Source organism: Erinaceus europaeus, chromosome 1, assembly GCF_950295315.1.
Source record: "Erinaceus europaeus chromosome 1, mEriEur2.1, whole genome shotgun sequence".
NCBI lineage: Eukaryota > Metazoa > Chordata > Mammalia > Eulipotyphla > Erinaceidae > Erinaceus > Erinaceus europaeus.
The window spans coordinates 146,794,154-146,810,202 of NC_080162.1; the positions used below are offsets into that span (position 1 = coordinate 146,794,154).

The 16,049-nt window shown below is 39.8% G+C and overlaps 1 protein-coding gene across 4 annotated transcripts in view; it reads left to right on the top strand.

The window, feature by feature from the left end:
• Nucleotides 1-16,049, top strand: part of STAG1 (STAG1 cohesin complex component) — a 445,812-nt gene that overhangs the window by 326,815 nt on the left and 102,948 nt on the right. For all 4 annotated transcript variants that reach the window (XM_060196862.1, XM_060196869.1, XM_060196854.1 and 1 more), the window contains one exon: nucleotides 2,701-2,815. In XM_060196862.1, coding sequence (XP_060052845.1) covers nucleotides 2,701-2,815 — 115 coding nt within the window. The remainder of the gene's footprint in view (nucleotides 1-2,700; nucleotides 2,816-16,049) is intronic.

Consider the following 16,049-nt stretch of genomic DNA (forward strand, 5'->3'; position numbering starts at 1 on the left):
GGATGGAGCTTGAAGAAATTGTGTTAATTGAGATAAGTCAGAAACAGAAGGAGGAATATGGGATGATGTTGTTCTCAGGCAGAAGTTGAAAAACAAGATCAGAAAAGAAAACACCAATAAGGGAGTCAGGTGATAGAGCAGCAGGTTAAGCGAACGTAGCGCAAAGTGCCAGGACTGGCATAAGGATCCCAGTTCAAGCCCCTGGCTCCCCACCTGCAGTGGAGTTGCTTCATGGGCGGTGAAGTAGGTCTGCAGGTGTCTTTCTCTCCCTCTCACTGTCTTCCCTTCCTCTCTCCATTTATTTTATATATATATATATTTTAATATTTATTTTGTTGCCCTTGTTTTATTGTAGTTATTATTATTGTCGTTGTTGTTGGACAGAGAGAAATGGAGAGCGGAAGGGAAGACAGAGAAGGGTAGAGAAAGACAGACACCTGTAGACCTGCTTCACCACCTGTGAAGCGACTCTCCTGCAGGTGGTGAGCTGGGGGCTTGAACCAGGATCCTTATGCTGGTCCTTGTGCTTCACGCCACATGCGCTTAACCAGCTGCACTACCCAACTTCCCCTCTCTCCATTTCTATCTATCCTATCTAGCAAAGACGACATCAATAACAACAACAATAATAACTACAACAACAATTTAAAAACAAGGACAACAAAAGGGAAAATAAATTTAAAAAAAGAAAAGAAAGAAAAGAAAACGCCAATAGAACCTGAACTGGAGTTGGTGTATTGCACCAAAGTAAAAGAGACTGGTGTGGGGGTGGGGGGGAGTATAGGTCCAAAAAGGATGACAGAGGACCTAGTGGGCATTTTATTGTTATGTGGAAAACTGAGAAATGTTATGCATATACAAACTATTGTATTTACTGTCGACTATAAAACATTAATCCCCCAATAAAGAAATTTAAGAAAAAGAAGTATGAATTTCAGGCTGGGGAAACAGCATAATGGTTATGCAAATCCTTTCATGCCTGAGGATCCAGAGTCCCACTTTCAATCCCCTGCACCACCTTAAAGTCTGAGCTGAGCAGGGCTCTGGCATTAAAACAAAAAACAAAACCTGGAGGGTAGATAGCATAATGGTTATACAAAAAAACTGCCATGCCTGAGGCTCTAAATTCCCAGGTTCAATCCCCTACACCACCATAAGCCAGAGCTGAGCAGTGCTCTGGTAATTGTTGATGAACCAGTTGGTTAAATGGTATTTTTACTTATTATGAAATCAGTACAGGTGGTCAGGGATGTGGCACAATGGATAAAGCATTAGACTCTCAGCCATGAGGTTCTGAGTTCAATCCCTAGCAGCATGTATAACAAAGTGGTGTCTGTTCTTTCTTTGTCTCCTCCTATCTTTCATAAATAAATGAAAGAAATCAGGGCGACCAGGTCATAGCACACCAGGTTAAGCGCACATGGCATGAAGCACAGGTACCGTCTTAAGGATCCGGGTTTGAGCCCTCAGCTCCCCACCTGGTGGGAGGGGTTGCTTCACAGGACTTGAAGCAGGTCTGCAGGTGTCTTTGTCTCCTCCTCTGTGTCTTCTCCCCTTCTCAACTTTACTCTTTCCTATCTAACAGCAGTAACAGCAAGGGCAACAAAATGGGAAAATGGCCTCCAGGAGCAGTGGATTTGTAGTGCAGGCACTGAGCCCCAGCAATAACCCTAAAGGCAGAAAAAAGAAAAAAAAATCGTTACAGAAGAAAATAGAATTCTTGGTCAGGGTAAAGTAGTTCAACCTTTAAATCTAAGGACTTGCTTGCCTGAGGCACTTATACTATAGTCTGTACACAGATTGTCATACAGTATAACAGTTTATATTTTCCATGAATATTTTGACATTGCTATTCATTAGCTTAAAAAAGAAAAGCTTCATTTTACACTTGATTTTAGTTTGACTACATAAATTCAACCATATGTAACCAGTATTTGGGATTTTTTTTCCTTTTATTTATTTTTTTTTACAGATTTTATTATTGGTTTAATAATGATCGATCGACAAGATTGTGAAATAAGAGTGATAAAATTCCATACAGATCCCACACCAAAGTTCCATATACCCTCCCTTCCACTGGAATGGTCTCTAGTCTTTATTCCCCTGGGAGTATGGACCAAAGATTTTTATGGGGTACCGGTGGGAGGCTTCTGTAATTGCTTCTCAGCTGGACATGAGTGTTGACAGGTTGATCCATACCCCTAGCCTGTTTCTGTCTTTCCCTGCGGTAGGGCTCTGGAGAAGTGCAGTTCCAGGACACATCTGCCCAGGGAATTCAGGTTGGCATCATGGTAACATCTGCAACTTGGTGGCTGAAAAGCACTAAGATATAAAGCAGAACAAATTGTTTAATAATCAGGAACTTAAAGGTAAGAGTATAGCAGATGAGATTTGGAGTCTTTATGTTGGAAGAAGCTAAGAAGTCTAGTTTTTGGTATTTTTCTAAGGGGCCCATGACTTTACTAATTTTCGCCTGAGCCCCACAGATAGCATACAGATGGGCTAAAAGTATTGTCTGTGGTACATGGGATTTTTTAATCTATAAAAACATCAGTTACACAGCTAACTTGAAATAACTGAAAAAACTAATCTGTGATAGCTTTTTGTTTCCCCTCTGAAATGATTTATTCAGTGAAGAAAAGACAATCATCAGACTTTTTTGTAAATTTGTGGTGTTTATGTTTTCTTACTTATTTCCAGGCTATTTAGCAGGCATGATCCACAAGCAGAAGAAGCATTAGCAAAAAGAAGGGGAAGGAACAGTCCCAATGGAAACCTCATAAGGATGCTGGTTCTTTTCTTTCTTGAAAGTGAGGTAAATTTTTAAAATAACTTTATTTTTTTTACTAACATTGCAAATGTTACTTGTTAACTTTTTAATTATAGCTTTAAAATTAGATTATTTAAAAATTTTTTGGAGCTGTCAGGTCGTGAAACAAATTAGTTCTACCTTATTTTAAAAGGAAGCTGTAATTAACTCACCCTGTAGAACATGTACCATATATGTTTCCAGACTTGAGGCACAGCACCATATAGAAACAATATGGCACTGGGATGATTCATATAGAAATCTAGAAGTCGAGGAACCTGAATTAAGGATTTCTGTTTTATTTGTTGCCACTAGGCTTATCACTGGGACTTGGTGCCTACATGACTCCAACTCTGCAAGTGGCCTTCACAGGCTTTGGAGCAGTGCTGCAGATAACTGTTCATCTGTCTCTATAGGGGAGGGAGGGTTGGGGGAGCCACCTGGAGTGGTGAGATTATTGCCCAGGTACCTATCCCCAGTGACAACCCTGATAGTAAAAAAAAAAAAAAAAAAAAAAAAAAAAAGATAATAAAAATATTTTATGATTACTCAAATTTGAAATTACTGGGAAAACTTTAGGAATGAGGAATAGAGAGCTAGTGTATATTAAAAGTAAAATCAGAAGAAATGAGCTAGTGGAATGAATATGATTAGGACAGAGGACAGGTTGCTAATATTATGCACACCAGGAATGAATAGAGAAAGAATAAAGCTAGAATCAAAATCTTAAGAGTTGCATTTGAACTGTCTGTGGGCTTGTTTGTTTTTGCAGCCCTGAGGAATGAAGCATTGCTGAGCAGCATCTTTGGCCTAGCTTTTTTTTTTTAAATCCTATGTGCTTTTTTTTTTTTAACTTATTTATAAAATGGAAATATTAGCAAGACCATAGGATAAGAGAGGTACACTTCCACACAATTCCTACCACCAGAGCTCTGATCCCATCCCCTCTCTTGAAAGCTTCCTATTTTATTATACCACTGGAGACACGAACCCAAGATTATTTTTTTTTAATTTATTGGGGAAGTGATGATTTACATTCAACAGTAAATACAATAGTTTGTACATGCATAACATTTCTCAGTTTTCCACATAACAATACAACCCCCACTAGGTCCTCTGTCATCCTTTTTGGACCTGTATTTCCCTTCCACTACCACCACCACCTCCACCCCAGAGTCTTTTACTTTGGTGCAGTACGCCAATTCCAGTTCAGGTTCTACTTGTGCTTTCTCTTCTGACCTTGTTTTTCAACTTCTGCCTAAGAGTGAGATCATCCCATATTCATCCTTCTGTTTCTGACTTATCTCAATTAATATGATTTCTTCAAGCTCCATCCAAGATGGGCTAAAAATGGTTTTTAATAGCTGAGTAGTTATTCCATTGTATATATATACCACAATTTGCTCAGCCACTCATCTGTTGTTAAACACCTGGGTTGCTTCCAGGTTTTGGCTATTACAAATTGTGTTGCTAAGAACATAGGTATACACAGATCTTTTTGGATGGGTGTGTTGGGTTCCTTAGGATATTATCCCCAGGAGAGGAATTACAGGATCTTAGGATAGGTCCGTTTCTAGCCTTCTGAGAGTTCTTCAGATTGCTCTCCACAGGGGTTGGACCAATTTACATTCCCACCTGCAGTGCAGGAGGGTTCCTTTGACCCCACAGCCTCTCTAGCATTTGTTGCTACTACCTTTTCTGATGTATGACATTCTCACAGGAGTGAAGTGGCATTGCTCTGTTGTCTTTATTTGCATTTCTCTGACACTTATGTGTTTCTTGGCCTTTTGGATCTCTTCTGTGGTGAATATTCTGTCCATGTCCTCACCTCATTTTTGGATGGGGTTGTTTTTTTGTTGAGTTTGGCAAGCTCTTTATGTATTTTAGTTGTTAAACTCTTGTCTTATGTATGGCATGTAAAGATTTTCTAGCATTCTGTGAAGGGTCTCCTAGGATCATTATTAATCCTATGTGCTTTGAAAGAGAAGAGACTCCCAGGCACTATCCTTAGAGTTCCCATGGTTATGTTAATTTGTGCTACCTTCAGTGCCAGACATCAAATCCAATTCCTCAGACATGCTGCAAGTCTGTACTTTACCAGAGCAATATCTTTGACCTAGAGAATAGTGTGTCACTATGTGTACAAGGATAGGAGATAGCTCACCAAGTAGAACACATGACCTGCTCTGTGGGAAGGCCTGTATTCCTGTACTCCTACAACCAAAGCAGTGCGCTGGTATCTCTCTATCTTCATTCTGTCTGAGTAACAAGAGAATAGAAAACTGGACCAGGCTCATCAGTACCACACATGTGCAAGACTCTGAATTATTTTCCTAGCGTGCATTAAAAATTGATTTTGGGCAGGGGTAGATAGCATAGTGGTTATGCAAAGAGATTCTTATGCCTGAGGCTCCAAAGTCCCTGGTTCAATCCCCCGCACCACCATAAACCAGAGCTGAGCAGTGCTCTGGTGTTTCTCTCTGTGTCTTTATTTCTCTGCATCTCTCTCAAAAATAAATAAATAAATAAATAAAATTTAAAAATTGATTTACGGGGTCGGGAGGTGGTGCACTGGGTTGAGCGCATGTGGGGCAAAGCAGCGTAAGGATCCCCCCGGCTCCCCACCTGCAGGGGAGTCGCTTCACAGGCAGTGAAGCAGGTCTGCAGGTGTCTATCTTTCTTTCCCCCTCTCTGTCTTCCCCTCCTCTCTCCATTTCTCTCTGTCCTATCCAACAACGAACAACATCAACAATGGCAATAATAACCACAACGAGGCTACACCAACAAGGGCAACAAAAGGGGGAAAAAATGGCCTCCAGGATCGGTGGATTCATGGTGCAGGCACCGAGCCCAGCAATAACCCTGTAGGAAGAAAAAAAAATTTTTATTTCACCTATTTTTTTCTTTTTGTTTCTTATGTGTCTTATAAGAATTTATTGACAGACAAAAATTTTAAGTAGAATAATAAAGCTGATTATTCTCTGCGGGAAAAAAAATGAAATAAATACACATTAATTACATTGGGGGACTTGTTAAGATGTCAGTTCTAGTTCAATAGTTTTGACTAAGATACTGAGAGGCAGGAGTTGGGCCCTGGCACAGCGGGTTAAGCCAGGTGGCACAAAGCGCAAGGACCAGCGGAAGGATCCCGGTTTGAGCCCCTGGCTCCCCACCTGCAGGGGAGTCGCTTCGCAGGCGGTGAAGCAGGTCTGTAGGTGTTGGTCTTTCTCTCCCCCTCTCTGTCTTCCCCTCCTCTCTCCATTTCTCTCTGTCCTATCCAACAACAACGACATCAATAACCACAACAAGGGCAGCTGCTTCACCATTCCCAGTGGCCTCCCCCCCACACTTCCTTTCTGATAGAGGGTAAGAAACAGAGAGAGGGAAAGAAAGATAGATAGCTGCAGCACTGTTCATGAAACTTGCCCCTGAAAGTAGGGAACTAGGGCTTAAATCCCGGTGGTGGTAAAGTGCACTACTCATGGAGCCACCATCTGTCCCAGTTACAGTGGCCTTTTCTTTATTTTTTTTTTAAGATTTTATTTATTTATTCATGAAAAATGATAGGAGAGAGAAAAAGAACCAGGCATCACTCTGGTATATGTGCTGCTGGGGATTGAACTTAGGACCTCATGCTTGAGAGTCCAATCCCATATCCACTGCACCACCTCCCGGACCACCTTTTTCTTTTCTTTTTATTTTTATTTATAAAATGGAAATATTGGCAAGACCGTAGGATAAGAGGAGTACAATTCCTACCACCAGAACTCCTTATCTTATCCCCTCCATAGAAAGTTTTCCTGTTCTTTATCTCTCTGGGAGCATGGACCCAGTATCATTATGAACCTAAAGGCAAGAATATTGTAGATGAAGATTTAGGGTCTCTGTTTTGGAAAACGGTAGGGGGTCTATTTTAGGTATATTCCAAGGTTTCCTATGACTTTACTAGTTTTTGCCTGAGTGTGACATCTAATATTCAGGTGGACCCAAGTTAATGTCTTGGGAGATGGTGTCAGAGTTGGAAAAAGGACTAGAAAGCTGGATTGGGGGAGAGTAGCTCCCAAATATGGGAAAAGTATATAAATATTGTTAACTGTAAACCCCATCGATCTAATCTGGGTCCCATATTCAGCACAGGAACCTATGTAACCTCTGCATTCCTGTAAGTCTGAGCTCACATTCTGTGGTCATGACTAGGAACATTCTAGGCTGCACCAATCTCAGGACCCATCTTCCTTGGGTGGTAGAGTATGTTGTCCAGCTTCCCTTTGGAGGATGGAACAGTCCCTACCATTGTTGATCCACATTGAAGGCAAGGTTCTATGGGGGCCCACAAAGGGTTCCATTATGTTTTTCCTGATGGAGATGACCAGTGACAGTGGAGAGAGGGATCTGTTAGAGGTCTAGTCCCATCATGTCTGTGTGGGAATCCGATATTTAAGTGCTGTGATGTCTGGGTCTTCTCTGTCTCTTTCATATAAATAAGTAAATAGCATTACAATGTTTATAACAGACATTGACTTCAAATGACAATACCTTTTATATTATAAATATAATATCAAATAGTAGGATAAACTCTATTTAATGAGTCCAGATTTCCTTATAGGTAATATAACTGTAGATTTTATACACAATTTAATCCTTTTCAGGAGGACAAAAAGGTATTAGTAACTATTCCATAACATTGAACATAACTCAGATCATATTTGGACAACATAGAGTAATAGCCTTCAACTAAACGTGGACTAATGAAGTTAATTTTAACCCTCATTTAAAACAGAAAATCAACAAAAACATTATATTACACAAGTCACAGTGCCCATGCTTATTGTATAAATAACTACTGTTTTCAAGATTTCTTCCTGAATGAGAACTAGAACATCATTCCGGCAAATGTGATGCCAAATATCAAACTTGTATCCTTACACATGTGAGACACATGTACCATTGTACAGATTTATCCTTTTATATATTCCTGAAGACTTGTCAAAGGCTGTTTCAGTAGAGACTAAACTCTAATGTAAGAGTATTTAAAAATGTTTGGCTTAGGGGGTCGGGCAGTGGCGCAGTGGGTTAAGCGCATGTGGCGCAAAGTGCAGGAACCGGCGTAAGGAGCCCGGTTCGAGCCCCTGGCTCCCCACCTGCAGGGGAGTCACTTCACAGGCGGTGAAGCAGGTCTGCAGGTGTCTATCTTTCTCTCCCCTTCTCTGTCTTCCCCTCCTCTCTCCATTTCTCTCTGTCCTATCCAACAACAAATTGCGTCAACAAGGGCAATAATAATAACCACAACGAAGCTACAACAAGGGCAACAAAACGGGGGAAAAAAATGGCCTCCAGGAGCGGTGGATTCATGGTGCAGGCACCGAGCCCAGCAATAACCCTGGAGGAGGAAAAAAAAAAAAATGTTTGGCTTAATAACTTGGAATGAGTGTTTACACTGCAAATTGTTTTTCATTTCGTTTTCATAAGAGGAAACAATGTAAGAGTTCAACATATAGTGAACTCCTTTAGTGTACTAAAAAATGGATGGAGAGTTTAACAAGCAAAGAACAGTCAAAATAAAAATATTTTTAGTAACTGTGGAAGCTAACTAAAGATACATCACAATGTACTTAGAATGCAAAGAGACTCTTAATCCTGAGGCTCCAAAGTCCCAGGTTCAATCCCCCATACCACCATAAGCCAGAGCAGATCAGTGCTTTGGTAATTAAAAAAAAAAAATCCACTTGGATATGATATAATTTAATTTCATGCTTAATTTACAAATAAATTTCAGTTATACATTTTTCTGTGCTTTTTATCCATTAGTGACATCTTTTGTTGTTGTTCATTTAATTCCTAAAGAGTGTGAAGAAAGGGGGCCAGGTGGAGGCGCACCTGGTTGAGCACACGTTACAATGCACAAGGACCCAGGTTCGAGTCCCCAATCCCCACCTGCAGGGGGAAAGCTTCATGAGTGGTGAAGCAGTGCTGCAGGTGTCTCTCTGTCTCTCTTTCTCTCTATCCCCCCCCCTCTTGATTTCTGGCTTTCTCTATCCAATAAATAAATAAAGATAATAAATTTTTTTGAGTGTAAAAAATGCTTTCATCACCTTTTTTTAAAGAATATTTGTTTTTATTTCATTTTCATAAAAAGGGCTTAAATCTCTTTTAGTTTCAGTGTTCTTTTATAACTGTTGAGAATACTTCAAGGGGCTTCCTTTATTTTTATTTTTTAATTTTATTTTATGACATTACATGTCAAAAGGGGTTTAAATCCACACCATTCCCACCACCGAAGTTCTATATCTTCAATCTCTCCACTGCAATCCACCACAGTTCCCCTAAGGTTGTAGATATGTGACAACCATCATCTCTACAACTATCTCTCTACTTTTATACATAATTGCCCTTTTTTTTTTCCTGATCCAGTCCTCTCTTCCCCTCCAAGCCACTCATGACAACATTGCTACCTCCATATGCCCCTCTCCTTTTCCTCCTCTCTCTCTCTCTGGGTGCTGATGGAGCTGGAGTGCAGAGTCCTCTTATCTTCATCCTATCACTTCTCCCCTGCTGGGAATATGGATAAAGGTTGTTTTCAGGTGCAGAAGGTAGAAGTTCTGGCTTCTGTAACTACTTCTCCACTAAACATGGCTGTTGGCAGGTTGACCTGTAACCCCCAGCCTGTTTCTATTTTTCCCTAATGAGCCAGAGCTCTGGAGATTCAAGAGTCCAGGACACATTGGTGAGGTTGTCTGCCCAGAGAAGCTGGGATGGAGTCATGGCAGCATCTGTAACATGGTGTCTGGCAGGTAGCATGACGTGAGTTGACACAAAATAGTTAATGAACAGGAACCAAAAGTAGTATTAGAGCAGATGAGATTAGGAATTTTAGGATAGAAGAAAGCTAGGAAGTCCATTTTAGGCATGTTCCTAGGGGCACACAACTATGATAGTTTTGCTTGAGTTTGATAGCTAGTTTGAATAAGAATATTGTCTGAGGGGACCAGGTATACAGTGGGTATAGTGCACATGGTGTGAAGTGCAAGGACCAGTGTGAGGATCCCGGTTCCAGCTCCTGGCTCCCCACCTGCAGTCGGGTCGTTTCACAGGTAGTGAAGCAGGTCTGCAGGTGTCTTTCTCTTCCCCCCTCTGTCTTCCTCTCCTTTCTCAATTTCTCTGTCCTATCCAACAACAGCAGCAGCAATGACAATAAGGGCAACAGTAGGAAAAAATAGCCTCCAGGAGCAATGGATTCATAGTGTAGACACAGCCCCAGCAGTAACCCTGGAGGCAAAAAAAAAAAAAAAAAGAATATTGTCTAAGAGAATGGTGTCAGAGTAGAGAAAAGGGCTAAAAAGTTGGATTAGGGCAGTGAGTAGCTCCCATTCTTGGGGGAAAAAATCTGTGGATAAAATTGACTGTTTACCTCTATCTACCTGACCCACGTAGATATCTGAATTTATATTTAGCACCAGAGCCTGTGTAACCTAAGTCCCTATTGGTCTGAGCTCATAGCTCATGGTCACAGCTAGGAACATTGCAGACTGTACTTATTTCAGGACCAGTCTTTCTCGAGTGGCAGGGCAGGATAACCCCAGCCGCCTTTCGAAGACTGAAGACCGGGGCTATCCCTACTGTCTCTGCTTTATGGTGAAGATACGGTCCTGGGATGGCCCACAAGATGCTGTGCCTGATGGAAGCAACCCATGGTGATGGAGAGAGGGATCCATTAGAGGTTTAGGCCCATCATATGTGTGTGGGAATCCAAGGATTCCTTTACTAAGGCCCCAGATGATGAGGTGGTGTGATACTGACTTCGTGCCATGTGTGCTTAACCTGCTCACTTACTACCTGGCCCTTTCCAAGCTAAATTTTAACATGCCTTGATTCAAGGCATAATCAAAAGTCTTAACATAAAAATGACAATACTGGGAGTCAAGTGATAGCGCAGTGGGTTAAGTGCACGTGGCGCAAAGCACAAGGACTGGCATAAGGATCCCGGTTCAAGCCCCCAGCTCCTCACCTGCAGGGGAGTCACTTCACAGGCGGTGAAGCAGGTCTGCAAGTGTCTATCTTTCTCTCTGCCTCTCTGTCTTCCCCTCCTCTCTCCATTTCTCTCTGTCCTATTCAACAACAAAGATATCAACAACTACAACAATAAACAAGGGCAACCAAAGGAAATAAATAAATGCCAATACTGAGATTTGCCTAGTAGAACATATATATACTTTACCATGTGTGAGGCTTGAGTTTGAACCATAGTACCACATGATATTAATAGATAGTACTGTATTGTTTACCTTCTCCTTCCCCCTCCATCCGCTTTCATGAGACTGCTTAGCAGTGATGCTTGCGAGTTCATTTCGTAATGTCACCTTTTTTTAAAAAATGCCAACAGCGATGGATTTATACTACTTAAAATCTTGAATTGTGCCAGCAACTCTGCTGATAACATCATAACAATGAAGAATTTGTCAGAGATATGAAATAAATGGAGAAAAAGACTCACTATGAATTTCATTAGATGTTAGTAGCCCTGAGAGGCAAAATATAAGGGGAAAAAATGAATCTCTTTGGTTGGAAATTGAAATACAATAAAAAATTCAGAGCAGCAAAGGCAACTTGGGCTGATAAATGAGTATATTATAGGTAGTAATTAAGTATCTGTTCTTCAGCTGAGCTTATTCCTAATTTTAGAATTCTGGTCCAACCAAGTTGACAATAGATTTGAAAAGCAAAAGTATTAGATAATGTGTGATCATCTGGAGGGATCAAGAACTGTATTCTAAAGGAATTTTTTAAAAGTACCATGAAAAATAAGCATATCGATGAGATTATATTGATTACAATCCTAGATCAGAGAAAGATGATATGATGAAAGACATTAAAAATACAGCTTCCAAAATTTAAGAGATATGGCAGATGACCTGAATGGACAAAAACAAAGTCTGCCTATATAGTCATCCAGGAAGTTTTTTCAGAATTATACAAAAGAAGTCATCAGTGAAAACTATGAGACAAACTGAAAAACAAAGTATATATTATTATATATAGTAGGACAGGAGTGTTACAAATAGAATGAAAGGATGGAACTAATCAAAGGGTATACAGTTAATATGGTTGCTACCCATGCTCTATAAGCAAAGAATTATTTCTAGAAAACAAAATGGGAAAAAAATCATTAATAAAAGGAAAATGAGAAGTATTGGAAAGCACATCAGAAAATAATGAGTAAGGTGTTAAGTAGTGTGCTAAGGATCTAGATGATGAAAATAAATTGAACTCTGAAGGAAGCACAGATTAAAAAAGAGAGAATGTATGGTGTGTTACACCAGAGTAAGAGGCTCTGGAGTGGGTGGAGGGCTCAGGTCCTGGAACATGATGGCAGAGGAGGACCTAGTGAGGGTTGAATTGTTATGTGGAAAACTGAGAAATGTTACACATGTACAAACTACTGTATTTTGCTGTTGGCTGTAAACAACTAATCCCCTAGTAAAGAAATTAAAAGAGAGAGAATGTAATCACTAGAACACATGGAACCATATGCTAGAAATATTTCCAATGGTTATCTCAATAAATGTAAATGGATTACATTCTTCACTAAAAGGAAGTTTATAATTTGGAGTTGAAACAAACAGATGAAAAATCTTAATTATAAACATGCTTTCATCAACCCAGAACTTTTACAAATAGACCCAGAAGGTAGACAAACCTGGTAAAGACTGGATATAATTAACAAATTCACAAAAAACTTGAAGAACACTAGTATATAATGTAAACTATCATTAAAGACTAAGACATTGAGGAGACAAAGAGGAATATTTACCGATAAGAGAGAAGGAAATAGAGAACTAGAGCATCACTCTGGCACAGGCCAGGAATTGAAAATGGGGGTGGGGGGTGTTGTCTCATGGCTACAAATCCAAAACTTTATCTATAGCGCCATCTCCTGGGCATCAAATAGGAACTTTTTTTTCCCTTTATTGGGGATTAATGTTTTACATTTGACAGTGAAAACAATAGTTTGTACATGCATAGCATTTCTCAGTTTTCCACATAACAATACAACTCCCACTAGGTCCTCTGTCATACTTTTCCAGGACCTGTACTCTTCCCCCACCCAACCCAGAGTCTTTTACTTTGGTGCAATACACCAAAAATAGGAACTTTTTAATGCTTGTTATATAAACATACTGAATTGTGCACATTGTCATATATAAAGGCACATTTAATCAGCATGTATTTTCTTTTTTAAAAAAGTTCTTTTTAACTTGTTTGTATTTTATTTGATAGAGATAGAGAAAAATCAAAAAGGAAAGGGGAGATAGAGAGGGAGAGAGTAAGAGAGACACCTGCAGGTAGGTACTAGGAATTTGAACCAAGGACCTTTTGCATGATAACTTGCGCAATTAACCAGGTGCATCACTGCCCAGCCATAGCATAACTTTCTTTATTATAGTGAAATACACATAACAAAATTTACCATTTTAAAGACACACTTTATTGGTATTAAGTACATCCACATAAAGATTACTACCATTCACCCTCAAAACTTTTTTTTTAAACTTTTCAAACTATTTCTCAATTGAAACTACCCACTTAAGAACTTCATCTCAGTGTTGGTTGTATTTATTTATTTATTATTTTATTATGGGCTTAATGGTTTCTTTTTTTTCCTTACAAATCACTTCATTGAGGGTATGTTTTACAGTACAGTTGTTGACACATGGTTACAGTTTTTTATCTCCAAATGACAGGTGTCCACAAAAGTCTCATCCTCAACTTAAGTCCTTTTCCAAGACCTCAACTCCCTCTCCACCCATTCCCTCCCATTCTTCCCTAAAGTCCTTTGCTTTAGTGTAGTACATATCACCCAATGCAAGTTTCACTTTTTGTGTTTTCCCTTTCTTTGTTTCTTACATCTCACATATAAATTAGATCATTATCTTCTTTTGGCATATCTCATTAAATAGCAACTGTTATGAAACTATACATTTTTCCTGCTGGTTTTCATTTTTATAAAATTTTATTTTAGGGAGTCGGGCTGTAGCGCAGCGGGTTAAGTGCAGGTGGTGCAAAGCACAAGGACCGGCATAAGGATCCCGGTTCGAACCCCGGCTCCCCACCTGCAGGGGAGTCGCTTCACAGGCGGTGAAGCAGGTCTGCAGGTGTCTGTCTTTCTCTCCTCCTCTCTGTCTTCCCCTCCTCTCTCCATTTCTCTCTGTCCTATCCAACAATGACAACAACAATAATAACTACAACAATAAAACAACAAGGGCAACAAAAGGGAATGAATAAATAAATAAAATAAATATTAAAAAAAATTTTAATGTGAGAGATGTAGGGCCAGAAAACTGCTCAGTTATAGCCTAGGACCATCAGGCCTCAGACATTAAAATCTAATACAGAGTCACTCGATGCTGAAATATGATGGCAGAGAAGGACCTAGTATACTGTTATGTGGAAAACTGGGAAATGTTATACACATGCAAACTATTATATTTACTGTCAACTATAAAACATTAATCCCCCAATAAATATATATTTAAAGTCACTGCACTTCAAATGCTCTGCAGAGGATTGAACCTAGGACTTTGGAGGCTCAAACATGTTTGCATAACCATTATGTTATCTATCCCTGCCCACACCTTTTCATTTTTGGCACCACATTGTGCACCAGTTCTGTCTGCAGTCCTTGAAATGTTTCTATTAATGGTATAGAAATAATTTTCTAGTGTGTTAATTTAGGAAGTTTATACATACCATGCTGCAAACCCTTGCCTATGTTCTTTCTAAGAAGAGATACTAATCAATATAGTCTATTCTTCAATGATATACTACTCATCTATTAAAAATTATTTCACTTTCTTCACCTTATCCTGGATGGAGCTTAAATGAATCATGTTCAGATAAGTCAGAAAGAGAAGAATGAAAATTGGATGATCTCTCTCAGACAAAAGGGAAAACACAAAGCAGATCTTGATCTAGGTTTGTTGTATTATACCTAAGTAAAGGACTAGAGTAGAGGGCAGAGGCATGATGGCAGAGGAGGACCTAGAGGAGGCTAAATTGTTATGTGGAAGACTGAGAAATGTTGCACATGTACAAACTACTGTATTTTATTGTCAGCTATAAACCATTAATTTTCCCCCAATAAGAATATATAGAGATAGATATAGTCTACTTTAGCTTTGACAAAAAACACTGTGAGAGTGAAAGAGTGAGAGTTTGTGTGGTTTCCAGGAACCAGAATTTAATATTTGGTTGGAATGCAGTGGAAATGAAATATCAACAGAAGGGGCCCAGACAGTAGCACATTAGGTTAAGTGCTCATATTGTGAAGCACAAGGACCTGCACAATGATCCTGGTTCCTCACTACAGGGGGCTTTCTTCACAAGGTGTGAAGCAGGTTTTCAGTAGTTCCTCCCCTCCTTCCCGTTTGTCTTCCCCTCCCCTCTCAGTTTCTCTCTGGCCTATCCAGTAAAAAAATAAAATAAATGACTGCCAGGAGTGTTGGGTTCATACTGCTGGCAGCAAGCCCAAGCAATAGCCCTAGAGGCAAAAAGAAAAAAAGATCAATAGAATGTGTAGATCAAATGAAGCACATATTTAATAAGAGTATCAAGGGAGCTGAGCAGTGGTGTACCAAGTAGAGCACACATATTACATTGCATTGAACCCAAGTTCAAGCTTCTGGTCCCCATGGGGGGATGCTTCATGAGCAGTGAAATAGTGTTCCCTCCCCTCTTTATTTTCCTTAGTATTCAAAGTAAATAAATAATATATATGTAAAAAGAGTATCAAATTTTATTTGAATGTTAAGAATAATTCTAGAGGGAGTCGGGTGGTAGATAGCGCAGCGGGTTAAGTGCACGTGGCGCAAAGCACAAGGACCGGCATAAGGATCCCGGTTTGAGCCCCCAGCTCCCCACCTGCAAGGGAGTCACTTCCCAAGCACTGAAGCAGGTCTGCAGGTGTCTGTCTTTCTCTCCCCCTCCTCTCTCCATTTCTCTCTGTCCTATCCAACAACAAGGGCAACAAAAGGGAATGAATATTTTAAAAAAAACAATTCTAGAATTACGAGTGAAGATATGGTCTTGGAGGTGGTGCAGTGGATAAAGCATTGGATTCTCAACCATAAGGTGCCAAGTTCAATCCCCAGCCACACATATACCAGAGTGATGTCTGGTTTTTTCTGTATCTCCTTCGATCTGTCTAAGGAATAAATAAATAAATTCTTTTTTTCTTTTTCTTTTT